General features: G+C 38.9%; 1 protein-coding gene across 1 annotated transcript in view; it reads right to left on the reverse strand.

Moving 5' to 3' along the window:
• Nucleotides 1-17,350, reverse strand: part of Gpr158 (G protein-coupled receptor 158) — a 528,628-nt gene that overhangs the window by 165,849 nt on the left and 345,429 nt on the right. Inside the window, exon 5 of the mRNA XM_055593813.1 lies at nucleotides 14,284-14,352. Coding sequence (XP_055449788.1) covers nucleotides 14,284-14,352 — 69 coding nt within the window. The remainder of the gene's footprint in view (nucleotides 1-14,283; nucleotides 14,353-17,350) is intronic.

Raw genomic sequence — 17,350 nt, forward strand, 5'->3', positions numbered from 1 at the left:
ACACACACACACACACACACACACACACACACACACACACACACACACACCTCAAGATTTAATTTCCCTATACCCCAACACGCACATATAATCTTACTCTATACAGGTGGAATAACGTGTCTACGATATTATGTGACTTCTAGTGTACATTTTAAGGCAAATATTACAGAATTTTTATTAGAGCATTAGTTGTAAATGGGTCTTATGTGGGAAAGTGTATATAGAATAGCATTACACGCAGATGGCGCGCTCACAAGTCAGAGCTTTTTCTCTGAGTGTTAATGACTATTCTTTCTTAGGTAGAAGCAAACCTACTTGATATCCTTTTCACAAATCATCTTTGATTTTATCCTATCTGATACAACAAGACATAGTGCCATGCCAAAGACAAATGAACAACTGTTTAAAGAGAAATCTATATAAGCAATTCAATCTTGTCATGCCCTGTGTGGGGGCTGCTTATTGGTCATACTGAGACTGGTGAGGTGGACAAGGCCATGCAGCAATAGCAGAACCACTGCCTCCACCACCACATTTTCCCACATTCTGAGAAAGAGATACTGACTATAGAAATACAAGTATGAGTCAACAGATTTGTATTAGGATGGTAGATAGTTATGTCTACATTTGAATTGGTCATAGTTGAATTACTCCTGTGTTAGTCTAAGAGGCTATTTAAAATGCTGGACAGCTGTTAAACTAAAGAATCACAGCTCAATAGACAAAAAGATTGTTTATATCTCACAGCTCCAAGATGAAGGCCGTGGGAGAATCGGTGTCTGGTTAATTGTAGATAGCCTTCTTACTTTAACCTCACAGGGTGAAAGGGATGAAGTTTGTTTGGAAGATGATTTTATAAGGGCACCAAGAACATCATTGAGAACTCAGTCTCATGACCTAATGGCGTCTACAAATGCTGCTAACAGGTTGAAAAGACGGACATACTTAGACCATAGCAGTCCCAAAGCCTAGAGGTGGCACTGAAAATAAACGGGGACTTGGCCACTTAACGGTTGGTCAGCCACAGAGATTACACACGTCTGACCACACCAACTTCTCTGTTACATTACTTATGTTGTGCCTCCAAATATCTAACAGTAATGGCTATACTTCTCCCCAAACAGTCTTATTTCTCTTATCCTAGAAACTGTAACACAAATAACCTTTCATATGTTACAACTCAAGTTTTTAGATGAAAATTTAACTGAAATCTGCATATAAGGAAACATACTTCTGGATGCATCCTTTCCTACCAGAATTCTCATGGCTCTTCTAAGGGGGCCTATCTACCAAATCCTTCCTCCGCCACTTTACCTGGCTCTGCATTTTCTTAGATTGGTTTTTGCAATGTAATTCCATGGAAGCATTCTGTCTTTATGGGTTTTTTTTCCCCAGTTTTCTCTAAATAATACATCTAGTTTATTGTCTTGTGACTCTGTGTAGACATTGACACTTAACATGGAATTTACCTTGTAAAAAATGCCATCTTAAATTTTGTGACAGGCCACTTGTAATCATTTATAAGCTATTCTTATAAATATTTGTAAGGTATCTACAATGGTTTTGGCTTTTCTTTTTACATCAATGTCATTAAAGAAGAAACCATTCATTGGTGCTTTTGTCTACAGTTCTTTTCTTAATTATCCCCCAAATGTTGCCAGGTGTTTCATGATGCTTACATCACATTTTTTCTATTTTTTTTTAGTTACATTTTATTAACTCTGTATCCCGCTCCCTATTCCCTCCCAAACCCTTCCTCCCCACTCATCTCCTCCCTGCCCCTTTCCAAGTCCACTGATTGGGGAGTACCTCCTCCCCTTTCATCTGACCCTGTTTTATCAGGTATCTTCAGGGACTGGCTGCAAAGTCCTCCTCTGTGGCCTAGCAGGACTGTTCCTCCCTTGGGGGGGGGGTGGAGAAGTCAAAGAGCCAGCCATTGAGTTCCTGTCAGAAATAGTCCCTGTTCCCCTTACTAGGGAAACCAATTGATTACTGAGCTACCACGGGCTACATCCGAGCAGAGGTTCTAGGTTATATCCATACATGGTCCTTGGTTGAGTATCAGTCTCAGAAAAGACCCCTGTGCCCAGATATATTTGGTCCTTGTGGAGCTCCTATCCTCTCCATGTCATACTAATTCCCCCTTCTTTCATATGATTTCCTGCACTCTGCCGAAGGTTTGGTTATGAGTCTTAGTATCTGCTTTGATAAACTGCTAGGTAGAGTCTTTCAGAGGCCCTCTGCAGTAGGCTTCTGTCCTGTTACTTGTTTTCTCCTACATCCAATGCACATCCCATTTGTCTTTCTAAATGAGGATTGATCATCTTACCCCAGGCCCTCTTTCTTGTTTATCTTCTTTAGGTGTACAGATTTCATTATGTTTATCATATCTTATAGGTCTATATAAGTGAGTATACACCATGTGTGTCTTCCTCCTTCTAGGATACCTCACTCAGAATGATCTTTTCTAGATCCCCCATTTGCCTGCAAATTTCATTATTTCCTCATTTTTGATTGTTGAGTAGTATTCCATTATGTAAAAATACCACAATTTCTGTATCCATCCCTCTGTTGAGGGACATCTGGGTTGCTTCCAGGTTCTGGCTATTACAAACAAAGCTGCTACAAACATGGTTGAGCAAATGTCCTTGTTGTGTACTTAAGCAAATTTTGGGTATATGCTTAGTAGTGGTATAGCTGGATCTTGAGGAAACACTATTCCTAATTGTAGAGAAAGTGCCAGATTGATTTCCAAAGTGGTTGGACCAGTTTACATTCCCACCAGCAATGAAGGAGGGTTCCCCTTTCTCCACAACCTCTCCAGCATGTGTTGTCACTTGAGTTATTCATCTTAGCCATTCTGATGGGTGTAAGGTGAAGTCTCAGGGTCATTTTGAACCTGGACACCATTATATAAGCAACTGATGACTAAAAGAGTATTTCTCTGAGATGGTTAAAATTCCCTAAAATGAGATACTAACATAGGATAGCTAAAACTGAAATCTAATTTAATTAAGCTTTACATTAATTAAAAATAATGTATTAAATTTCAGTAATGGAATTTGGGTAATACAATTTGGGTTGGCACAGGAAATAACAAGATAGATGCACTTTTGTCAGAGAGACAGGAGAGAGAGAGAAGAGAGAGACACAGAGACACTGATAGAAAGACAGAGATACAGAGACTCAGAGAACAGAAAGTGTCTTAGCAGGTATTACTCATGAACAAAAGCCTTAAATACAGACTGTAGTATGGGAATTTGAAACAGATACTTTATTCTCATGATTTCTTACTAAGAACTAAAATGTGATGCTGAGCCAGAACCAAAAATGTGATGCTGAGCTGCAGATTCCATTTCTTCAGTTTGAACTGAAATCATCTGTCAAATTCTGTTATAGCCAGAGCAAACATCTCCTGATTTGTTCCCATAAAGGCAATCTAGAAATTGCCTTCTTGCCAGACTGAGACATCTGCCTTATGCCCCGGCTTCTGTCTCTATTTGATCCAATTCCAGATTCTCTGCAATTGTGCTGGTATATCCTTCTCTTCCTATCACAATTTTTAAATTAATCTTTTCTTGGTTGTTCCAAACTAATTCTTCAACTTCACTTAATAAGATTTTGGCACTGAAGAAATACTTTTTAAAGTCAAGGGAGTTCCCCTGGAGATCAGTGAGCTGAGTGCATTCTAGCAGCCAGCCCAGACCAACGTCACAGGGTGTGCAAGTGGGCCTGCTCCAAGAAGAGCAAGTAGGTCAGTAGTGTGGCAGAAGACAAAAGATGGATGGCCAGTGGTTTCTGAAGCATGAAAGGTGAGGATGCGCTGGATCCTATAAGGCTTTGTGTAATGTCTCAGACAGGACAGACAAGAAGGAGAGGTCACATGGGGTTGGCGGATATTCCAGGCTAAGAAGACATCAATACAGAGGCTCAGAGTGTAGTAGGTACCTGGCCAGTTTGAGAACGGAACACTGATACTTTGAGTAGAGTAGGGATGTGGGTATGATAGGGTTTGGACAGCAGTGACACTATCCCATTCAGATTGAAACAGAGATTTCTAGCTTCTATGTTTAGAACAGGTCAAAAGCAGAAGCAGTATGAGTGGTTTGAAGCTTTCTGTAACAACCTAATTCATCTTGATGAAGGATATTCAGAGCAGGGTGACAATGGGGCCACAAAAAGTTTAGGTTCTTGATGTGCTCTTAAGGATTTTTAGAAAACGAAACCCATGCTTCACATTGACTGTGTTTCAAAACAATGGAAAATGAGAAGGATTGTTGAGGGAGTGGGTAAAGTGAAACATTGCTGGTAGGGATACAAAATGGTGCCCTCACTTTGAAAAATAGTTTAATAGTCTAAAAGATAGGTACCATAAAGTACAAAAGTTACCCTCCTAGGCATACCCAGACACTGAGAGAGTAGGGACCAAAACATATACTTATACCAATGTGCTTATCAAAGCATGGAGGGAATCCATACAGTTCTGAGCCACCGTCTTAGCATGAAGTTTGAACTGGTTTAATTTCTGTATACACAGACACAAGGCTCACCTTGACATGGTTTCCAGCTATCTGCCTTTCTGTGTTCCTCAGTATGGTCAACTCAGAAGCAGGCCTCATATAGCCACCTTCTGATAACTACTTTCCCACACAGCAGATATATGAATATACCGGTCTCATCATACATGGGATTCACAGAGACTAGAAGCAGCATGAAACTTCAAGGTCCAATCTCAGTCACAGAATGAGAGTATAGCCTAAGTACCAAGGAAAACCTGCTAGAAAAGAGCCAGAATGCTAGTATGTGCCTCTGCCCCGGGTCCATCTCCCTCAGCATCCCCTCCTTTGTCATCTCTTCCAGTACTCATCAAAGTTAAGGCTTCATTTATTCCTGAAATATTTAAAATTATTTTAATAATTTTATGTGCTACTCTTTTTCAGAAACATTTCCCGTATCTGCATGTCCCTCTCCTTCTGTGTCTATGGTCTTTCTAGTTTGCATGTCTGTTCTTGTCTGTTTTCTGTCATGGTTCCCTCCAAATCTTACTCCATCACCTCCACTCTCAGTTCAGTTCATTTTGCTTGAGCTAGTTTTCACATCTATCTCAGTTTTAAGTGTTCTGATTTTATTTTCATTTCTTTCATTCTACTCTTGCTCTCCTGGAACAATTTTATCTCTTTCTCTGATTTTCCTCTTTTATTTGAGCTTCTTTATTTAGAAGAAACTTATTTTCTATTTTGTATTTGAGGCAATGAGAATCAGTTATTTAAACCCTCTTCCTTGTATTTTCTCATTTTCTTCTAGCTTATAATAATTACTGTATTTCACAAAACGAAAAAAGTGTTTATAACAGGTAATGTAGTCAAATTCATGTTTGACCTATCAAAGCTCATAATGCTGTTGTTTTTCACTAAAATCTTAAGGTTCCAAATTTCAATTGTCTGAGTCTCTTTTAACCTATTATGTTTTTCAGTTAAAAGATGGTGCTCAGGTAATTCTAACCCATCCAGGACCCAAACTGTTAGCCAGCTATAGAACACACACCCTGGTGTCTCTGTGCCCTTGCATTTTTGTAACTACTTCCATGACTGAATACTTTATGTGTTGTACAGAGACCTAAGCACAAGCCAAGCAGATAAATGGAACTGCAGTTTGGGGTCACCTGTAACCATTTCTTCTCACATGATATTGTTCCAACTGCCGTGAAGCCTCAAGGAGGGTCCAGAACTCAGATAATGCTTTGTTCCTGGTACTTCACCTAGTGCTGCTGAGTTAATCTAAGCTTTGTAAAGTAAAGACACTCCCAGCTTCATGCTTTGCCTTTGATAACTGTCCGCTGTCTTTCTCCCCATTACTTTCTCATATATAATATTATATATAAGGTATTTTCAGAAGAACAGATCCAATGGCATAAATATACATCAGAATTTATTAAGTCTGCTCTAAAATAGTAACAACAGCTAAACAGCACCTGAAAAGCTGAGAATCCAGTATCTCTCAGTCTTTGAGGCTGGGTGTCTCAGCAATTGGAGGAGTCCCATGACAGCTGTCTTCACTGGGGTGACAACTCATACCTACTCACTTCACAAAGCAGGATGTGTCTATGGTATGGCAACATAAGCCTAGAGGATTTCCTGGAAAGCCACTGGTCCTATATCCACGATGTAAGTTTGTTCTGCTATCACTGAGGGATGAGCAGCAGAGCAGAAAGGCAAACCAATTGTGGCAGAGTGGGAGGCCAAGGACTTAATAGAGAGCAATCTTCCTTCTGACATACGTTTCTCTCTGTGACACTACCAGAAGTTAACACCCATAGCCTGGGTGTGTTCCATGTCAATCAAGGCAATCAGGACAATACTTCAAGTGAGGCTCCTTCTTCAGGATTCTAATTCACAGCAAGTTGACATTAAAACAAACCATAAAAGGTATAAATCCAAATGGGCCTCACATGAGATGGGTTCTGGATCAACTTAAAAACGCCACACTGAAAGGAAGTATCTCCAGTGAGAGTGGTGATTATCAAAATGCAATGTACTCATGTAGGAAATACTCAAAGAAGAAATAAACTAAAAGTTAAAAACACTAGCCCATTTATAATATCAGAATCTTTCACCCTGTTCTCATCACAGTGGAAGTAAACATTTAAAAACTGATTTGCTACCATTCTTCCCTATTATGAAAATAAAAACAAAACAAACAAACAAAATATACCAAAAAGAAAACAGAACCAGAGACCTTCTGAGAAGTGGCTGGTCTCAGGGCTAAAAAAGGGACAAACTTACTCTGAAACATTCTGCTGAACAAATGATGGAATCATAAAAAAAAAGATGGATTTTGTTTACTTTGTTGTGCTTCCTGTAAATTGCTGGGGGCAATGTCCTCTTGTTTTCCACTGCATGTAGCTGTCACATACTTCAGGTGGATTTCTCTATTCAGAGTTCTAGAACAAGCCAAGTTTTAGTTAGGTTTCTGGTGATCCTAGTAAAAATGATCTCCTAACTGGCTTAGATTTTATGTCATTTAAAACTGCCCGACATTAGGCTGAACTGAAAACTGCCACTTTTTGGGTAAAACAATTGAGAATCAGAACCTTCAGATGATTTAAGTATATGGTCTGTGCAGAGAGGAGGAAACCCCAAGTAAGTGGATGTGTGTTGATGGTAGAAGCATTGCAATGTCTTTGGCCCTAGGATCAAAGAGATGGCAGAGTCTTCCTCAGGGGGCCAAGTATGAATAAACAGTGTGTGCAGAAAATGTCCACCTGAACTTTCTCCCCAAAGATGTTTACGGCCTAAAGACTTCTCCCCTGGAGAGTGCTCCTTCAGATACTTGCTAGAGCTGTCTCATTGATCCAGCTGTATGCCATAAACTCTGTTTCCTTGTTACCCAATAGCTCAGCTCTCTGTTCAATTTTGTAAAGTAAACACTAAGCATCTGGGATGCTGCAGTTCTCCAGCCAACAGCCCAGTCTGCCTACCCCATGCTTCCTGTGTGTGTAGCTTTCTGTGCTTGTGTCTCTCTTTTCCTCATTCCCTCCCCACATGAATCAGGTCTGTACCTGGAGTTGTGCAGGATGTGTCAATGGCCCACTCATACGTATAAGGAATTTTACATTGAGTCTCAAGCCAAATTTTAACTATCAAAACTCGCCATCCCCTTCCATCCTTTGTCCTTCCATTTCCACCAGATGAAGTGGGGAAAATTTATTGACTGACCAAGGTGGATACACAGGCCTCCCAGCTCCCTGCAGATGTTGTTTTAGTGTCTTGTTATCACCATAGTGAACAGATGGCTTGAGCGTTGAGAGACAGTTCTCTTCTTGGCTTTGTCACTCAGTAGCTGGGGACAGTTGTGTGCATGGGAAATAGCTTCTCTTTCATTTACAAAATCAAGAGTTTGAGCAAATGCTAAAATGTGTCTTATCTATCTTCAAGGTCAAATTAGCTTAGCATTCTTCTGTGTAGGATTGGGGAACTTAAAATATGTATCATATTGATGCATGTATTTGTGCCCTTTATTGATCACAAACCAATTAAGGACCATACAGGACAGGAAGTGACTATCAACTGAAATGGATGCATTAGTCAAAGCAAAACAAACTTCTAGACTTAAATATTATCAACAGTAAGTTTTATAAATTGAAATTCCTTTGTGCAATTTAAATAAAAACATGCACTTTATTTTTTCCTGAAAGTCTGCTTTGCTTCCTTTATAACTTATACAAAAGTAAGTGATCATGGGTGATAAATCATTTGTTCACAATGTATGGCTTCAAACGATAAGATTCTTTTAAGAATCTGTAAGAAAGGCTTCAAAAGCTACAGCTCATGCTACCAATTATAACAATGCTAACTTTAGTCAGATTCTAGGTTGTCCTCATCTGCATAATGATAATAATGTCTAATTTGGACTTTCCAATGTAAGCATTGTTATGAAATCATCTGTAGTCTAAGATTGCATAGAAATGGCAAAAATAACCTTAAGTCTTGCAAATCTGAACAACAATATGCAGCATAAAGAGAATAAAAAGTCTATTGCATAATACAGGGAAACAGCCCAGTCACCTTCTGTGGAAGAATCCAGCCCTAAAAACCATTTTATTTAAGTGTACTTTAAAAACTGTCGGGCAGAGTAAATGGAATTTTAGGTAAGAAGTGGGAAATAGTAAGAGCTGGAGAGGACAGGAACTCCACAAGGAGAGCAACAGAACAAGATAATTTGAACACAGGGAACTTCCCAGAGACTCATACTCCAACCAAGGACTATTCGTGGAGATAATCTAAAACCCCTGCACAGATGTAGCCCATGGCAGTTCAGTGTCCAAGTGGGTTACATAGTAATGGGAAGAGGGACTGCCTCTGACATAATCTGATTGGCCTGCTCTTTGATCACCTCCCCCTGAGGGGGGAGCAGCCTTACCAGGCCACAGTAGATGACAATGCAGCCACTTCTGATGAGAACTGATAGACTAAGATCAGAAAGAAGGAGAGGAGGACCTCCCTTATCAGTAGACTTGGAGAGGGGTATGCATGCAGAAAGGGGAGGGAGGGTGGGATCGGGAGGGGAGGAGGGAGGGGCTTATGGGGGGGATACAAAATGAATGAAGTGTAATTAATAAAAGTTAAATAAAAAATTTTTAAAAAAGCTGTAATTCCCAGAAAATTCCATGAGCAGTTCTGATATACTCTACAGCAGGAGCTCAAAAAGTAGGCAAGATATTTAAAAGCAAGGGAGGTTTTAGTCACATTTATACCAATTAGAACTTTTGACTACACAGGCTGAATATCCCCAGCCCAAACTTGGTTTTTAAATTCAGAGCCTGGTAGGTTTCAGTTTTCAGACTGGGAATGCTGAGTTGGTACAATCTATTCCAACATTCCAAAATACTCTAATATTAAAACATTTCTTGTGCCCTTTCAGATAAAGAGCTTCCTATTTGTATTGCGCTTATCTGATTATTTTAACATTGAATTCAATACCAGCAAAACTCTAATCTAAAAGTTATAAACTACTCTTCTGCAAGTTCTAAGCTACCCAGGCCATCCTGCACCAGTGACTAAGTCATTCTTGTTAAGACTGCTTTATACATGTACATCTAGGTATTTACACATTTCTATAAAGAACTTCACTGCCAATAACTAAAACAGCATGTCCTAATCCATTGTGTAAAGTAAAATGATTCTCCTCTCTAGGCTCTATCAATAATGTATTGTAATATCTGTTGTCTCCCAAGTCTTACACTATATTCCTTAGCTTAATCCATCTTAAATAATTTGATCTTTTCTGTCCTTAGAACATGGACAATATCATAATTAGTTAGCTTTTTATCAATTTCACACACCTGAAAAGAGGAAACCTTAGTTGGAAAATTGCCTCTTCATGTTGGCATGAAGGCAATCTGGGGAGTGCTTTTCTTGATTGCAAATTGATGTAGGAGGACCCAGACCACGGTGGGTGGTATGATACCTGGGCAGGTGGATCTGAACTGTAGAAGAAAGGTAACAACACAGGCCCTAGGAAGCAAACCAGTAAGCAACATTCTTCCATAGTCTCTGCCTTAGCTACTGCTTCCAGGATTTTGCCTGGAATTCCTGCCTTGGCTTCCCTCAATGACAGACTGGAACCTGTAAGCCAAATAAACCATTTCTTCCCTGACAAAGTTTTAGTCAATGTTTCATTACAGTAACAGAAAGCAAATTAGAATAGACACTAATTTAAGGATGAAGATACAGGGCATAAATTTGAATCTCAAGGAGTTACAAAAAGAACTAAGTTCTGAAAGGTGAACTAGGCAGCTAATAATGAAGCCAATAGGGTGAGCCAGACAGGTGACTCTGATGGAGAAAGTTTGCATGATAAATTTCTCTTTCTATGGAGGCTTATGGAGAAATGTTGCCTTTATATTTTTAACTATCAAGTCTCTCCCATTTCTCTCTACATCTAATCTCACCATGGGTACAAGGCCATCAGATGATTTTCAGACATGAGTTTTACTCAATTAAAGCATCCCAAATAACTTAAATATTTAACAACCAAACACTGTGATTTCAAATGTCCTACTTTTCTATGACATCTCTTCTCTGTAACAGGCTTCATAATTCTTTCTATAGATGATGTTAAGAAGTACAGCCACTTAAATACATATGCATCTTATTAATAAATGTGAGCCACAGAATGACATTTCTAAGTATTTTTTACCTAATTGTAGACACTAAAAACAAATAATAAAGGGACTATGATTCTTAATTTCCTACTGCCAAGTAGACCCTTTGCAAGCCATTGCAGCAGGAGAGAGACCAGGAGTTGGGGGTTGGGGGAGAGAGATTGCATTTAATTGAAAACAGAAAGAAGGTCGTATAGCTGGGGATCAGAAAGTGAGGAGGAAATAGTGCATAGTGACACATAAGAGGCAGGAAGAACTATATTATAAGCCAGGATAAGAGCTTTAACTTTTCCTGTAAGAATACTGATGAGACACGAGTAGGTGACAGTTTAGAATTGACAAGTTTAAAGACTTGCTAATGACTGGGTATATAATGGGCTTAACAAAGCAAGGGCTCATGTAAGAAACAAACAATAAAAAACAGATAATGCAAAATATTAAGATAATTCTTCAGATTAGTCAGGTCATTTCAGATCTTTCACTGATTTCTAGGGCATTCTGTGATTCTGTTCAAATACCTACCCAGTAGTTTTATGGGGGAGATTAAACATTAGGGAGCATACCATACCCTTACAGAGGCAGAATACAAGGAATGAAAAATACCTAGTCTTTAAACTCTATATTGCTTCTTTGTTAATTGTTAATCATACTTCTATGAATTAGAAACATTAATGTTTCTATGGGATTTCTATGGGAAAGTAAAATCTGATTTTTTCTCAGTTCCTTTGAGATACTACAACAAAATCCCTGAGACTGGATGCTTTATAAAGAAACTGTGGTGGATGTGCTAGCTAGTGCCATGTCAACTTTACACAAGCTAGTATCTGACCGGAAGAAGGAACCTCCATTGAGAAAATGCTTTCATTGGTTGACTTATAGGGAAGCCTTTTTTTTGGGGGGGACATTATTTTTTATTATTATTAATTACACTTTATTCATTTTGTATCCCCCCTCCTTCCTCCCCTCCCCACCCTTCTTTTCCTTTCTGCATGCATGCCCCTCCCCAAGTCCACTGATAGGGGAGTTCTTCCTCTCCTTCTTTCTGATCTTTTTATTTTTTTATTTTATTTTTCTTTTTAGTTACATTTTGTTAACTCTGTGTCCCAGCTGTATCCTGCTCCCTCTTTCCCTCCCCAACCCCACACTCCCTCCCTGGTCTCCTCCCTGCCCCTTTCTAAGTCCACTGATAGGGGAGGACCTCCTCCCCTTTCATTTGACCCTGTTTTATCAGGTATCTTCAGGGCTGTCTGCAAAGTCCTCCTCTGTGGCCTAACAGACTGCTCCTCCCCTGGGGGGGGGGGTGTCAAACAGCCTGCCCTTGAGATCCTGTTAGAAATAGTCCGTGTTCCCCTTACTTTGGAAAACTACTTGGTTACTGAGCTACCATGGGCCACATCCGAGCAGAAGTTCTAGGTTATATCCATAGATGGTCCTTGGTTGAGTGTCAGTCTCAGAAAAGACCCTGTGCCCGGATACATTTGGTCCTTGTAGAGCTTAGACTATCAGTTCTCATCAGAAGTGGCTGCATTGTCATCTTCTGTGGCCTGGTAAGGCTGCTCCCCCCTCAGGGGAAGGTAAGTATTTTCTTGATTACTGATTTTTGTGAGAGGGCCCAGCTCATTGTGGGTTGAGCCACCACTGGGAAGATGGGCCTGGACAGCATAAGAAATCAGGCTGAGCAAACCATTAAGAACAGCCAGTAGTCATTTTGTTGTTGTTGTTGTTTGAGACAGGGTTTCTTTGTCCTGGCTGTCCTGACTGGCCTAAAACTCATAGAGATCCACCTACCTCTGCCTCCCAAGTGCTGATATTAAAGGCATGTGCCACCATTCCCAGCCTCAAGTTGCTTCTGATCATGGTGTTTTATCACAGCAATAGAAACCCCATCAGTAGAAGAGAGAAGGACAAAAGGAATCGAATTCTATTTCATTCCTTTTATATTTGCTTTAATGCAGTTAGAGCACAGCCCCTGGAAGCATTTTCAAGAAAGTTCCACCTCCCAACACAGCTGCCCACAGGCTGCTTCTAACACACAAATCTGAGGGACACACACAGATCATAGCACTGGTTATATCTGGGTACACTTGATTTTTAAAGAAAATAGAAAATGAAATTAAAGACCTAAATTGATCAAGAACACTTGATCTAAAGTGACTGAAAGTAAAGGAATAGAAAAGTATTGGAGGGAACATAACCTATATTACACTTGGCTTTCTAATTTGTTGTAAGGATTTTGCTTTCACTGGGGCACATTTTTTGAGATGCATAAAACGACCAGTCTAACTTAGTGTTTTAACTTAGTGCTAAAACTTAATCTTTGAAAGTAAACTGTAAGGAACAGAAGCTGAGAGGCCTCCCACAGACTGCCATGATAATCTAGGAATGACTGATATTGGTTAAGACCAGGTGGTAGCAGTTGGCATGGTAGAGCCTGTTGTATTCCTGCTGTATTTTCAAAGGTTGGCTGGTTAATGTGAGAGAAGAGTGTCAAGGGTCACTTGCAGGGTTGTGATCCCAGGAACTAAAAGGAACAAGCAGCCTTGGGTGGAGAGTGAAGAGATTAGATTTTAGGAAGCATCAGAATCTCAGCTGGGGAGTTTTCTTTTGATCCCAGTGGAAAAGAAAGTAAGCAACTGAATATGAGTTTGCAGTTGTTCAGTGGAGATTCAAATACAGTTGCCACTAGCATATAAGCTAATAAGTATTTTGAACTGTGTTGCTACATTTGATAGTGACAGTGTCAATAAGAAAAACTGTGGATGGAATCCCTAGACAATTGGCTGCTAAGGTGAGAGAGACAAAGAATAGAGAAATTTGAGATGGAATAGCAAGAGGGATGAGAAAGAACGCGATGTGGAGCCAACCCTGCCTTGTCCTCTGACAGCATCTCAGCTTTCAAATCTTGGAAGCTCTATTTGATATCGAATTCCCTAGATTTGGTTATGAGTCTTTCCTAAGTGCTCCCGTATTATGCTGCTGTCATTACTTTTAGTGTTGTCATACTATCTCTCAGGGACCTGTACTGACTCATTTCTTCCTGTAAACCATAGCTTCTTTAGAGAAGAAAATAAAAGTATTCCCAGAAATTACCTCCATGCTTATCAAATTAGTAACTTCAGAACACCAATGGCGGATCTGAATTAGTAACTGGTATTTAACATTACAGACACAGTCATACTGAGATAAAAGGAGTCTGCTTTGAGTATTAAGTGCAGTACCATACATACATTTATTTAAGTTTATTTTTCTTTATAGTTTTTTCATAGGGAAATTTCCAGCATTACCTTGTTGGTAGGTTTGAAGTTCTGACTTTTTCATAAGGGAGCAGGAAGAATGAAAGTAATACTTACTTTTTAATGTGTGAACATGTGCACTAAATAGGACCTTCACAAGCTACCTAAATATTTGATGTTCCTTACAAAATTAAGAAGAAAAATACAATTACTTTACAAGAAAAATGCACAGGATTTAGAAATGATTTATAAGTATCTAAGATCACTCAAATTGTAGGACTCAGATTTAAATATCTATCAACTCTTAATTAATATGCCATACATATTTTTATGGAAAATAAAAATAAAACGGGTGACTACTTTTAAAAGTAGCAGGACATCACTTACCGGAAAGTATAGGAGCAGAGACCCAAAAAGTATTGTTTCCAACAGGATGAGGCCGGAAGCCCTGATGCTCTAGAAGACAAATTAAGAATGTCATTGTTAACTTCATTTCTAGGCAGGGAGGACTTATGTTACTGTAAAAAATGCTTCAACCCTGAGAATAGTACTCTTCTGGCGGAAATTAACTAACCAAATAAAATCTAGCTAGGGAAGTCTGACTATAAAGTGATGACAGGCCTAACAATGTCATCAGTGACTTCATGGAATTTTATTCTCTGCAGTGTGAGTTACTGAATAGTCTGAGAAGTCAAGAGCGCTACATTGACTTCTGAGAAATTGTAACTCACACAGATCTTTTCTCTATTTCTGAGACATAAGTCACCAGTGCCCTAAACCATTTCATGGACACCTGCTAGGTCACTGTGGATGGCTAAAAAAGCCTTGGAGTGTGAGCTGTAGAAGGGCCTGGAATCTCAGTGGTATAATATAATCTCCATAACAGAGCTTCATTGTGTAAATGATATGAATCATACCACATATAAAAGGTTTCTTGCCTTAAATATTATTTAGCCTTCAGTCAAAATCCAAAAGACTAAGCTGTTTTCAAGTAGACTTCCTAACACTTAGTTTCTAAGCATGAATGTATCTAACAATCTTATGACATTTGTTATAATTTACAAAATAGTAAATTCCTATAACAAAATAGGGTTGAGTCAAGATATAAAATACCAAATCAGTCTTAGCCTCAAAGAGCTAACGTTTCAAGATACGGTATGTATACCAAATAAAAAAAATTACAGTCACTCTGAAATCCTCATGTTTTCATTAAATGTAACGTAAAACATGCATACAAATTACCAGCATACAGATGTCTTACTTAATTGGAAAGTTATATAAAGTAAGAAAATTAATTCTGCAAAAAACAAAATATGCTAAGAATCCAAACTATAACAGCACATTATATATTTTTGAAAATGATCTGAAAACTGGATATCCCAAAAAAAGAAAATTCTAATTTCTCTTCCAAAATCTTGCAGAGTATTAAACACAGAGAACTGCTTTATGTAACCCCTCAAAGGAATTTGTAACTAATAGTTTTAAAACAATGTAGAGTGCCAATCATTCCAGTGGCTTCTTTCCCCCAGTTTTTCCTGAAGTGCAGGGGATGGAATCCAAGGCTTACACATGCCAGGCAAGCACTGTATCTTCACAGTGTAGCTCCTACCTCTATTTGGCTGTTTGAGATGGATTGTTGTTTTACCTAGAAGATATATAGGTAAAAAGGAAGTTTCTAACAGCAGCACTTGAGGTTGGAATGTTAAAATTTCTAAAATGGCAAATTACATTTATGGATGTTTTATAGCTTATGTTCTAATTTTTTAATAAGACACTAAGACTCAGATTCCAAAACATTATACAAAACTTCTTGTAAAATAATCTATACAATTCTTTTGACCAACAAAGGAGCAGAGGAAAGAGCTGGAGAGGACAACAGAAAACAGGCTTTGCAATTAATTTTGCCTCACTGTAAACACTGAGATACCTACTTTAGTAGGGAATAGTGAATCTCAAAGGCCTTGCCCATAAAAATGAGTACTCTAACACCTTATTAAACCCAGTAAGTTATTAGACATGAAGTAGATAAAAAGACTAGAATTGGACTTGGCACATACTTGTGGACCTGGTGTTTGAGGCATAAAGCAGCACCCAGCTGATGAAATTGAAAACTCTAAGTGTATATTGATAGCAAGAAAAACTGTTTTATGTTTGGGAGGGAAAATGACTCCGGAAGAGACAGGAGAGATAGGTCGATGGTTAAGAGCATACACTGTCCTTGCATTATTGGTTCCAGCGAGCATTAAGCAGCTCAAAACCATCTGTAATTCTAGCTCCAAGGGACCTATCATTCTCTTCTGGACTCTGGGGTCATCTGCACTCATGTGCACATACAAACACACAATTTTAAAAATAATATACAAACTATAATAAAAATAAAATTACACCAGAAAATGATACATTCTTCATTTAGTGTGTGATGGCACTGTGATGCGATGGCTTCTTCCCTTCTCAATATTTTCTGATTGTTTTAGGAGCAGTGGAGTGTATGTCTGCATTTCAGCCAACTCACTGATGAGGCCCCACCCTTCCCTAAAGATATTACATGGATATCAATTGCTTGAGGAGGGAGATTATTCTGCAGTATAGCTGACCATAAGTTGTCCATACTTCTGTAAAGTTGCTTTTAAAAGTAACTGTAATAAGCTCATTGGTTCACCAATCTGGACTTGGGTAGAATTGTTTCTTTGGTCTGTTTTTTGTCTAATCTATCTACAGTGGTTAGAAATAGACCTTCAAGTAAAGATCATGAAACAGCCAAGCACTTTGTCAAGTGTTTCTCCCCTTCTTTCTTCCAACCTTTTCCCATTAGATTCAACCATGTTTGTCATTAAATTATCAAACTGTCAGCCATACTTCCCATTCTAACAAAACACCATCTCTCTCTCCTCCCTTTTAGATGAAATTTCTAAAGGATTGTCAAAAGTCCAAGTTTGTATTTCTTTATATCCAAAACTACTAAGTTCCCAGTCTGATTTCTCTTTCACATACCCCACCCAGTCCAGCTACTACAACTGAATAAAGTCATCAAGGACTTCCATGCAAACCAGTGGACTCTTAATTTTTACTTTATCATTTCAAAACATGCAACATTGGGCTACGGAGATGAAAGCCACATAAAAGCTAGATACAAGAACACAAGAGTCTTGTAATCCCAATGGTCCTATGGGAAATGGGTGGCTGAGACAATCTCCAGAATCCCAGAAGTCAGTTAGCTTGCTACACATAGCAACAAAGAGTTCATGGCTGAAAAAAAAGTTGGGAAAGCAGGAACCAATATGTGAGGACTATCCTTTGTCCTCACTCATAACTGAACACACAGAAAACAGCATTATTTCTCAAGCCTTCCTACAAAAACAGCTTCTTTGTTGACCTAACACTGGTCCAACTTAATTTCCTGATTGATGCTCCTCTCCCTTCTCCTGTTCAGTCCTCTGCCACCCACCTCAAGTAA

Source organism: Psammomys obesus, unplaced genomic scaffold (genome assembly GCF_907164565.1).
Source record: "Psammomys obesus unplaced genomic scaffold, mPsaObe1.curated_primary_1811, whole genome shotgun sequence".
Classification (NCBI taxonomy): domain Eukaryota; kingdom Metazoa; phylum Chordata; class Mammalia; order Rodentia; family Muridae; genus Psammomys; species Psammomys obesus.